At 33.5% G+C, this 11,422-nt stretch overlaps 2 protein-coding genes across 2 annotated transcripts in view; one reads left to right on the forward strand and one right to left on the reverse strand.

The window, feature by feature from the left end:
- The window catches only part of LOC113226495 (E3 ubiquitin-protein ligase synoviolin), a 17,329-nt gene extending 8,748 nt beyond the window's left edge, over positions 1-8,581 (reverse strand). The window contains exons 1-5 of the mRNA XM_026459129.1: positions 8,376-8,581; positions 8,035-8,127; positions 5,563-5,715; positions 4,171-4,365; positions 2,503-2,687 (exon numbers count right to left, since the gene is read on the reverse strand). Of these exons, the coding sequence (XP_026314914.1) occupies positions 2,503-2,687; positions 4,171-4,365; positions 5,563-5,715; positions 8,035-8,127; positions 8,376-8,510 (761 nt within the window). The 5' untranslated portion in view covers positions 8,511-8,581. The remainder of the gene's footprint in view (positions 1-2,502; positions 2,688-4,170; positions 4,366-5,562; positions 5,716-8,034; positions 8,128-8,375) is intronic.
- Positions 8,582-10,037: 1,456 nt separating this feature from the next.
- Positions 10,038-11,422, forward strand: part of LOC113226671 (AT-rich interactive domain-containing protein 4B) — a 20,396-nt gene continuing 19,011 nt past the window's right edge. Inside the window, exons 1-2 of the mRNA XM_026459392.1 lie at positions 10,038-10,068; positions 10,142-10,252. Coding sequence (XP_026315177.1) covers positions 10,066-10,068; positions 10,142-10,252 — 114 coding nt within the window. The 5' untranslated portion in view covers positions 10,038-10,065. The remainder of the gene's footprint in view (positions 10,069-10,141; positions 10,253-11,422) is intronic.

The following is an 11,422-nucleotide window of genomic DNA, read 5'->3' on the forward strand; positions in this document are numbered from 1 at the left end:
TCTGTTTTGTATACTTGTATAAATAAATAATGTCTCTACAGTTTTATAAACATTTTAACATAACCTACTTATGTTGACTTAATTTACAAGCGTATATAAATAGTTTATATCGTCCCCTGTCAATGTACTGTAATGTATTTTTATAGTTTGATAGAGAATCTCATATATCGTATCATATAACTTGGAAGGAAAATAACTTATTTTCGACGACATTGTAAGGTACGCCTATTGTTCTATTAAGGGTTATAGGATTGTAATTATAAAGTAAGTTTTTAATAATGTATACAAACGGCCTAGGAACAGATTTAAATTTTTAACATAAATTTAAATTTATTCAGGTGATAAATAAACTAATGATAAACTTAAAACAATACATAGGAACAATTTGCTACAATTTAATGCAGTAGCAATTTAGTCTAGCAACTTTGTGATTTCTGTACGATAAGTAGCTATTGCTTGAAAATGTGCAATGACTGACTAAGTTTAAGCGAGGGTGACACGTCATTAAAACATTTAGACGAAGCAAACCGAAAGCTTCGCTTGAAGAAATGTATCCGAGGAATTAAAGGAAAAAGGCACAATTCGATCGCCAAATACTCGTATAACAGACAAGTCAATTTAATCTACGTCTATTGGACACATTTAAAAAGTCAAAAGGATTAAGGAAAGCGGTAATATAAGAGCGTGCACGGACTGCATAGCAAAATCGGATACAAGAGATCTGCACCCGTTTAATCTTCTCCGTATTCTTCAGTAAACAAGGCGCGTAGACTACATCGCAATAATCCAAATTAAACAATTCTAGGGCATCACATAGTCTAAGCCGCACTGATTTACGTATTTAATTATTACTTATTTATTTAGCATTGACTATATAGCCGTCAGCTTAAACAAGCAAGAAACAGTTAAGAAACTCAAAACGTATTAATACTTACAACTAAAATTAATTTGAGGAAAAAGCTGTAACTACAAAAACTCGCCATTTTTTCTTCACGTATTGAAAAATGGTCTTAGTTTATACGGCTATTTTAGCGATGCATAACAGGTGGCAATTTGTGTGTGTGGCTCAAATTTAAGTATGCCATCCATTACAAGGCTTAAATTGCGCATATTAACAGATCCGTTAATTTGCTGACCCTCAATCGTAATAACCGGATTCGAATTATGTACTGGCTCTATATGATGCCTGTGTTCTTAAATGGTCATTGGTACTAGTACCAATGCAAGAACACTTCCCAGCTTTTACCAATAGGCTATTTTTCTTTGACCATTCAACTATAGACACTAGATCTCCATTGAGCAGTTCTATATACCGATCGATTTCGTGTCTATCAACATTTAGTGTCACGAGTAATCGAGTGTCACCTGCGTACATGTGCGGTAAGGAGATACTTATCGTGGGTAGGTAAGTAAGTTGTATAAATTGAGTATAGCGTCGGACCGAGCACAGACCCTTGTATCACTCTGCCGTCCACTAACTAGAACGCGGCTAGTGACAAATGGTAAAATATCCGATTTAAATAGAACAAGATAGAGCACAAATAATAAAATTAGTTAACGTATTCGATTTATCGGAGCTTACCCTAACGATGCATAGCTGAAATATCATTAAACAATCTCAATATTCTAAAACTGGGTTATGGGTATTTACGATATCTCAAAAAATGATTTTGTCAGTTCGCCGTGTTTTAAGTTAGGGGACGGCAGCTCTCCTTTATTAACGGCTAGAGCAGTCGATGTTGTAATTCCAAAACTTTGGAGATCACATTCCACTATTTGTATTCGACCATCAAAATAGCTTGTGACCCTGAACATACTTTATTTTCACGGCCATGTAAATCTAACTTTCTTATTAAAATGGTTCTGACAAGACTGTTAAACGCGCGACTTTAGAGCTGACAACGGTTTAATATGGCGCTGGATGAAGAGGTACCGGGTTCGATTCCCGGTAGGTTCAAATTGGGAAATTAACTTTTCTAAATTGGTTTTGGTGTGGGTGTTCTGAGAAGTGCCCCGGAATAAATTCCGTTGCTCTGGTACTCATAATACAGGGAATTCTCTAGTTTCGAGACCAGGCAATCGGTGTTGTTGTGTCACACAAAAAGAAAACCAAGAAGCAATTATTGACTTTTTTTAATTGCAGTATTCTTTTTGCCTAATGGTATCTGCTTTGATTGTCTTTTGAAGCAGCAAGAGATTCATCCACTACGCGGACAAGAGCTCTTGTCGTCTTGCATTTTTTCCTGAATCCTGACTAACACTATGGCATTATCTTAATAGCTTCCAAGTAAAAGAGTAACCCAGATTTAACAGCCTTTTCCAAAATAGAACGGGTTATAGATATACATATATGTATTATACCCATAAAGAACGCAACCTTTGACAAATTAATAGTTGTGACCATAGGATCTGAAGAGCCAGAAACGTTAGTTTATTAAAAAAAAAATTATTCGCAAAAAAAAAATTCATTTCCAACTATAATTTAACACTTAATTTACTTACCTCATAGTCTCATACATTGGCCGGAAAGCAAAAAGCGGCAGGGTATAGATGCGGACCATGACAGCTACAAATCCGACGTAAAGCAGAACTTTAAGGAAGTTGATAGCCAATTCTGTGTACAGCAGTACTGCCGCTTTACTCTCCCATGGGGCTTCCCAGCGCGAGTCGATGGCATGGAGTACGTACTGTGAATTTACAGTTTAGTTAGTGAACATATTTCATTCGTTTGTTATAATTATTAATACAAAGCTCGAACACTCAAAAAAAATTCCTTCGATCCAGCCGGATTCGAACCGGCGTCTTCTAGCATACCGTCCCAGATGCTATACCCACTAAGCCACGGAACGAACAAGCGGACATCACGAATGTGCATTCTATGTGCTTGCGTCGTACGATAGATACTCATTACAAATTTTTCTCAATTTTCATAACTATCACACCAAACCAGTATAGGTGCATTCCCATTATGTCATGACGACATATAATCGTGCAGTTTGAAGTATCGTGGTTGTATATTTAAATGAATTTGTTCACACACAACAACACGATTGACTGTCATTTCCGACGATAAATAAAACGTCACGATAAAAATGTGACGACAAATAATCGCATCTTCAAACGATTATGTCGTGCAACAGACAAGGCGGCTACCGTGAATCGATAGATTGTCGTCACGATCGCGTGGGAACAGCTAGACACGACAGCCGTTCAACGATAAATAAAACGGTACGACATAATGGGAACGCGCCCGTATTGCCGCTTAAAGATTATCAAGTTTAGAGTTAAGTACCAGTGCATAAGTTTTTAAACTAGTTGTTTGCATTATACACATGACACGTGCGTAGCGAGACGGCTCGCTCATTTGTCCTATGTAGTCGAAAGATAAAGTGATAAGACGAATCGTGACTGGACGTTTCCACGACACAATCACGACAGATAGTCGTGATATGGGAACAGGCTAGACACGACAGTCGTCCAACGATAAGTAAAACATTACGACATAATAGGAACGCGCCCTTGTGGTAGGTCGTTATATGCAGCCGGTGGGATGTTTTATACTTCCCTCTTTATCATAATCATAATCGACATTTTTAGTAAAATTGAGTTATCAACCTGTCTGGAATAAGAGAAACGATATGTACAAACCCACACAATACGAGTGCAGTATAGCCTAACGAATGGTTGTGACGTCGTCGTGTCACGGCTGCGACATTTTTATAGATACGCAACGATGTCTTCATGTATTTCAAAGAGTGAACAAAATGCGTTGTTAGTGGTGAGAGTTCATGCATCCAGTTCACGAAAGATAGGATTTAAAAATACCTTTTATGCTTATGTAGTGGTATCTAGGTGTAGACATATAGTTGCAACTGCTTCGTGATTGCAAAATGGAATGCAGTTGAAAAGTAGATAAGATGCAGTTGGCGCAATTGCACTTGTGATGCAGTAGCGATTCAGTTGCCGTGCCCACAGTATCCAAACTGCTTTCCTATTGCGTTTCAATCGCTATTTTGCAATTGCAGTGCAGTCTGAGTGCAACTCGCGTGTCAATCGAAATTAAATATTTAACGGAAGATGACACAAACTTTATTTGCCTATTGCGGTTGGCGATACGCCTAATACCGGGCCAGTCTTCAAACTACATTATTAAAACAAAAAAAAACTTACCTTGATCAAAATGTTGGAAATCATAATGATCAAAATGCTATACTCAAAGCCAAACACTAGTTGCACTGAGGGTCCTTTTGAAGTTGTGAACTGATATGCATGGTGAATGAAATATATATCCGCTTGGGCCAGGAGACCGAGCAGAGTCAGTATTCTCACGTGGAACAGCCATCCAATGACTGGGCTCCTTTCCATCTGACAAAAAAAATAGTTTTTACTTTTAGACTGCATAGTGGTAGATGTGATTTCCTACATCAACGTTTAAATTGCCAGTAGAGGAAAATGGTTCTTCAAAATAGAATGAAATTACAATGTTATGTTCCATATATTATAATGTGCATTTATTAAATGAAATATGTTTAAGTAGGTTTTCGCTTACAATTATGACTGTACTACATGGCTTTGTAAATTAGCTGCATTGCAAAAAATGTAATAATTTATCAGGAAAATGGTTAAAATATTCTGAAGAGTCTCTGACGAATCGTGACCCTCCCAGGAATAATCGGGTCCGGAAATACCGGGAAATCCCGATGGCGAGGTGGCATAAATCTCAGTACTGCAATTATAGATACCCGGTAGTCTACCACCTGGTACACAGTAGTACCAGGTAGACGAAATTATTGCGTCAAGTATAATATAGAGGGAAAATTCACGTTTCAAATGTTATTTGTACTTTTTCGTCATATTTCAATTTACTTTTATCTTATTTAAAGTGAAAAATATAGTTTTTGTATTTCATTAACAGAAACAACAATGGTAAGTATCGATTGACGAAATGAGATAGTATAGTAAAATAAGTTAAATGTGCGAGCGAGACGTTCTACCGGTTATATGCAGGTAGCACCTGCAGTTCAATACGTGGGATTTTACTAATTTTTGTGGTTATTTTTATTTGACGTTGTACCGGGAATACCAGTACCGAGTAGAGTCCAGTACCAGGAATGAAAATTTTAAGAACGGGGCCGGATCTGCATGCTCTAAATTCGTGACGTAGGACGAAACTTTAACCAATGGAAAACTCGGTGTCACTATAAAATTGAGCACCTTATGAATACAGCTGTGTAATCTGTCAAAAAATTAATTATATTTGTTTTGGCCACTATTCATGAAAAGCAATGTATAATTGTCATATTTACCAAAGACACATGATGCAAAAACGTGTACTTTTCGTATAAATACTTTAAAAGTGTTCAATTAATACACATTCATGGGATATTGATTTTGAATAAGTGGTGCCTCAAATTTGGGAAAAGTAGGGTATTACACTGGAATTCTTATAATGGAAAATAGTTACGATTTCTAATCGAAAGTAAACTAATGCTTTGTTTGTCCACTTATTAAAAGTTATGAGCTTGAACTTATACTTTTTGCGGCAAGGGTAAACTAACTCACATAATCAACTCTATCCTCGGCCAACCAATGGAATGCTTTCAGGAATAGAAGCAAGGTGAAGAGTGCAATAAACTTGGGGTTAAAATCATCCCTGAACACTGTGAACGCCAGGCATGTCTCTGTTATTGCATACCAGGATCTCTCTATTAAGTGCTGCAACAAAATTAAACAAATCAGTTATATTACAACAATTTATACTAATAAATTCTAAGCAAAAACATTATATACAACTAAAAGCTATTTGTAATTTTACTGACTCATTAATAGATATATCAAAAATGGAAAGCTATTTTTTCTAACTTTCCGTTTCAAATGAGTTAACTTAAACAGATTGCATTTCAAATGAATTAAAGATACAAAATTATTACCTTCATTAAAGCGTGAAACACACAAAGAGCGGGTGCGGGTCGGGTCAGAACGCGGTCCCGACCCGACTTGCGCCCGACTCGCACGTATTTCATGCTTAAGTAATAAAAAGTTAATAGTATAATATATGTTATTACTTACTTATAAATATATATCAAATACAGTTCAGTCATCAGGAATACAAACATTGCATTTAGGAGTAAAAGTATGCAATACATTTTTAAAACTGTTGTGTTATTGTGAGCATTGCATAAAACTAGTAGAAAATATTAGAAAATAGAACTAATGACAATATAAGGATGACATCAGGTAGTAAAGTAAGGCCCAGTTCAGATGAAAACTAGGTGATTACTCATGAATAAAATTAGTGTAGTTGTATGCCAGTATTAACACAATGCTTGTCATGTGAACTGGTTCTAACACTGAGATGGTCGCTTTAGAATATAGAATATAATATATATAATAATAGAATATAGATTATTAAATTATACAAAATACCTACAGGTAATTTGAACTGGGCTATGAGCAAAATACTATTAAATAGTTTCATGTAAACAAACAGAATTGATCTTATTAAAAGCATAAGCAGTTGAGTTAGATATTCATGTAAAGCATAGGATTGTGTCATGTTGCTATGTAGTTATGACACAAAAGAGTGTAAAATATACCAGGTAGCTTCTAAGACTGAGAACCTATGAATTGTATGCCACAAAAGGATATATTGTACTTACAATGTGTATCAATTCAATAATATAATTAAGAAAAAAAATTTCACTAATAATAACAATTCTCATTCATTTATATTCAGATTTGACATCGGACATGAAATGGAAGAATGGCACTTGAAGTTAAGTCAAAAACGTTTATTGCTCCATTGGATACAAAAAACATAACCCACATCCTCCCCAATTTTTTAAACTCTATTGCTTGGCAATAGAGTTACAAAAATAGGAGAGGATGTGGGTTACATTTTTATGTATGTTATGGAGCAATAAACATGTTTGACGTAATTCCACTTGTGCCATTCTTCCATGAGGGGTGTGTTTTATTATATAGACAAGTTCTAGATAGGCTTGTAATACAGTATAATACTATGAGTACAAATAAAAAGATATAAAACAATAAATACCAATAATAATAATAAGTCCTAAAACCTATTAATACATATTGCAGTTTAAGAAGTCATAAGGAGTCCATTACAGAAAGCAAGTCTTACAACTTAACACATTAAAGTGCAGTAATGGTGTGACAATATAGTGACATCACCTTGTGATTACAATTTTAAATACCTCTCAATGCAAACAATAATGATGAATAAGAATAATAAATGTATTTTTTCACTGTTTTACATTATTAGTGGCTCTATTATTAATATTATACATCTGTACAGGTAGCCATACCCTTTGGCTCAATGTAAATAACACTTATACAAAAGAAATAGCATAGCATTGTCTTTAGGCTTAGTGGAATTTAAAAAAATTTAATTTATGAAAATGCTAGGCTAAATAAAAAATAAATAAGGCAATAGCAAAGGCTATTTTGAAGAATAATAGAAGCTATCAGTGCAAAACTGGTGTAAAGCAAATTTTATTTTATTTCCACAATATTACGTTAAAAGGCAACAAAGTACATATTTCAATGTTATTTTCATATATAATAAATTAATAATTAGATATTTTCATATATGTGAAAATAGCATTGAAATATAAAATAATTATATACTTTAATATAATTTAAAATAATATTAAATTAATATCACTAATTTCAGGTTTCTTACCACGGTATGACTTCTTTTTATTTATCGTAGCCCGATATTTCGGAACGGTTGTACGCTCCATGGAGAATAACCATGAAAGCCTTAAAATCTACATAAAATAATATTGTAAAAAAAATGTGAGTTATACCACTTCTATTCTGATAGCCTCAATTAAATTATTGGGTTAGGTTAGGAACATCTGGATCCGTAATTGATCCTTGAACCATAACAACAGATCTGTTTATGATTCAAGGGCAGAAGTAAAAGTGATATGAAGCTACAAAATTAATATACCTGAACTGCACAACAAATCAAGAGTATTGTTGTTTATGTATTGTTTAAGTTCTTACCTCAAACTCCGCAGGTCTCAATTGTCCAAAGAAAATCTTCCTCAGTACCTTGCCAATGAGCAACACTAATATAAAGGCTTGCAAGTACATTACCTGCAAATAAATGTTTTATTTGCTGTATAGTTATAGTTCATTAGTATAAAATGTTACAATTTATATATTTAGAGACAGCTCATCTATTATAGATTGAAATTTGAAACGATTTCAATTACACCTGGAACTACGCCTGCTCAAAATTGGATCTTTCAGTGTTGGGACTTTTAAAGTTCATGTATACCGGAAAATGGCGGATTTTCACAGTCAAAAAAATAAATATATTATACTGAAATAGATGTACTTACAGCCATACTAGGATTAGAATTTGTTAGGTACACTATCGATGGATAAAACTGCTTCTTCTGGTAGTAGGCATTGCCTATAACCACAGTCGTAAGCGCAAGACTGATCACAGTCGCGACTAATGCCTTCATCTTCATTGAGCTGGTGTTATCACAAACGGTAAATTTCAAAACAAAGAAATTTCCCAGGCAAATTCTATGTGCTCCAAAACAGCCCAATTGTCAACAAATACATTTTCAAAACATCTTTTCGAATAACGCTAGAGCAAAAAAAACTAATTTTGACGTGTTCAATGTTCATTTGTGACATTTTATTAGTTTGTGTTGAATTATTATGGGATACAAACATTTGAGACAACTGTAAAAGAGCTACACAAAAGTATATTTTTACCTCTCTCTGGTTTCTTTAGTATACTTGTGTGTGTCAAAAAATATCACGAATAGAGTCGCGCCAACAGATTACAATAATTTTTACATGCTTGAATCAATTTTTAATATTTATGTTGTAGGTACGTTTTTTTATTGTACTTGTTACCTTTTTATGCTAATGGCTTTAGTCGCGCGATCATTTTAAGGGCTGTATTCTAGAACTATACTCAATGCTCTAGTCAGGAGTATGATGATTCAAGCACTAGAAATCATACTCAAGTCCTTGCCATTAGGGTCGTATTTCCAGTGCTTGAAATCATACTCGAGTCTGCTCAAGTCCTGACTTGAGCATTGAGTAGAGTATCAACTTTATTTATATCTACTTTTTCGGGGCCTTTTTATGGGTATCGAAATGAGTGTTAGATCATATAAAAGTTTTCTATTTTGAAAAAAATCGTATTTTTCCGGACATTTTTCCACGTTTGACGTTAATACCAAAAGTTGAAGTTAAGTTAGGTATTTTTTCTTTGTTATCCAATCCAATTGATAATTATTTTTTATTTCATTTTTTTACAAAATTATATTAATAATCACGTTAAATATAATTTCAAAAATATTCCTAAAGGAAGAACATAAAATGAGCGTTCTAATTATATTTTTCCATTTTTCCAATAATTTAGGTTTTCCGGAAAAATTTCCATCATTCGAAATTTGTCGGAAAATTACTAACCGAATTGAGTGGGGTTGCCAAACAAATATAATAAATGGAACTTGACTACGTGAGTGATTTTTTTTCTTATAGTAACAATTTATGCTTATGTCATTTGAGGACTGGAAGATGGTGTTTGCTCGATTTCTTTCTTTTATTTATTGAATTATTTGATGTAAAAATGAACTTGGTTTTTGTGTTAATCTCGTGTTATTATCGGTATACATAAAGCTACACATCTATATAGTGATTCAAAGGTTCGTATGGGGTCACTTTCATTTGCCGCGCAATCTACTTTCATATTCACTCCATTCGCTTGGTGCTTGTAATCAACTGTGGTAAATGAGCAATTCTCGTTCTAGTTATGTTTATTTATTCTTCGGTTATGTGCTGTTTCAAGAATTTCATGTGCCGCTGGCGCATGTTCAGCGCTCGGCCAGTAGCGTCACTCAAGCAAAAAAATTATTCGTTTACCAAATTAGCCCCGTTATTTTATAAAATTTAATTGTGAATATTTATGATCGTGAAAAATATCTTACTACGTCAGTAGTTCTAATGTGACTTGATTTTTTACAGATTTTACAAGCGTAAGAGTATATAAGTTACCCTAATAGCATGGTAAGTGTAGAATTGTTTTCTGTATACAATCTCATTGTTTTATACACTATTGTAATGCTAACTGTATTTCCAGCAGGGGGATGACCCTCCTTTCTTGCCAGTCGGCACAGATGTGAGTGCCAAGTATAAGGGAGCCTTCTGTGAAGCCAAAGTCAAGAAAGTTGAACGCAATATTAAGTGTAAAGTATGTAAACATAACTCACATATTATTTATCTCATATCTTCTTTATCTTTAAGGCTTCTTTAAGTCTTCTTTAAGCCTCATTCTGTTTGAATTGAATATTGGAATATACATACTATTGTAGTGTCCAATAAATTATATCCTAAGACAATGGTTTAAAATTGAGCACTGTTTCAAAACTAGAAACATTTTTATTCCTTAGATTATTGAAAAAATACAATCACTGTAAAGCTGTATCCATCACAACTACTAAAAATAGAACAGAGATGCCACTCCTTTTAATTAATATATTCTATTTGGGTAACAAAATGTCTCATGTATTATACTGTTGTCCAAATGGTCAAATATCCATTCTAAATAGCAAAAGGTAGAGCACAAAATTCTCTTTTATAAACATTTGAAATTAGTTAACGCTGTTGACTTATTGGAACTACCCTAACAATGCATAGCTGAAATATCATTAAACAAATTCAATATTCTATGATTTTTATGATGATTCAAAAAATTGTTTGTCACTAGCTGCGTTTTAGTTAGTATAATTCACCTGTGATTTGTTTTTTATTTATTTGGATTTGTTTACCAAATGAGGCTAATGTCACTAATACATTAACTCTAGTAATTAAAGTGTTAATTTAATGTCAGAATCCTAAAATCACTACAATAGATTTTCTGACATTAATTTATTTTATTAATACTTTCCACAGTACCATTAATAATTTAAGTACGAAAGTAACAGGGGTATTTACTGAAATAGTATTTTGGTACCTGGCTAACAATATCCTAAAAGTACCTATAATACTTTAAACCTATGTGACTTATATTAGAAGTGAATCAGAGTTTATAACTATGTCAATTATTTTCAAGGACTTATAATAAAGTTTGCATTTTGTTGCCTTACTTTCTCAAAGTCATATCTTAAAGCACAAAGTAACTGAAATGCAAAAAATGCTTTGTATAATACAAATTTGCAAGCTGATTTCACATCACATTTCCTTCATATTCACACACTGGCTTTTACCTATTCTTAAAGTAATTCAACCAAATTAACACCCTTGATAAGAAATTTCAAATAAATAGACATTTTTATCATCTCCTGAATAATCACTCTTTATATATAAGATATGTGTTTGAGAAAGTAAGACATCAGTTTGTTCTCTTTATGAATGCTGGTTG

This window comes from Hyposmocoma kahamanoa, unplaced genomic scaffold (genome assembly GCF_003589595.1).
Source record: "Hyposmocoma kahamanoa isolate Upper Pololo Valley unplaced genomic scaffold, ASM358959v1 192, whole genome shotgun sequence".
Taxonomy (NCBI): domain Eukaryota; kingdom Metazoa; phylum Arthropoda; class Insecta; order Lepidoptera; family Cosmopterigidae; genus Hyposmocoma; species Hyposmocoma kahamanoa.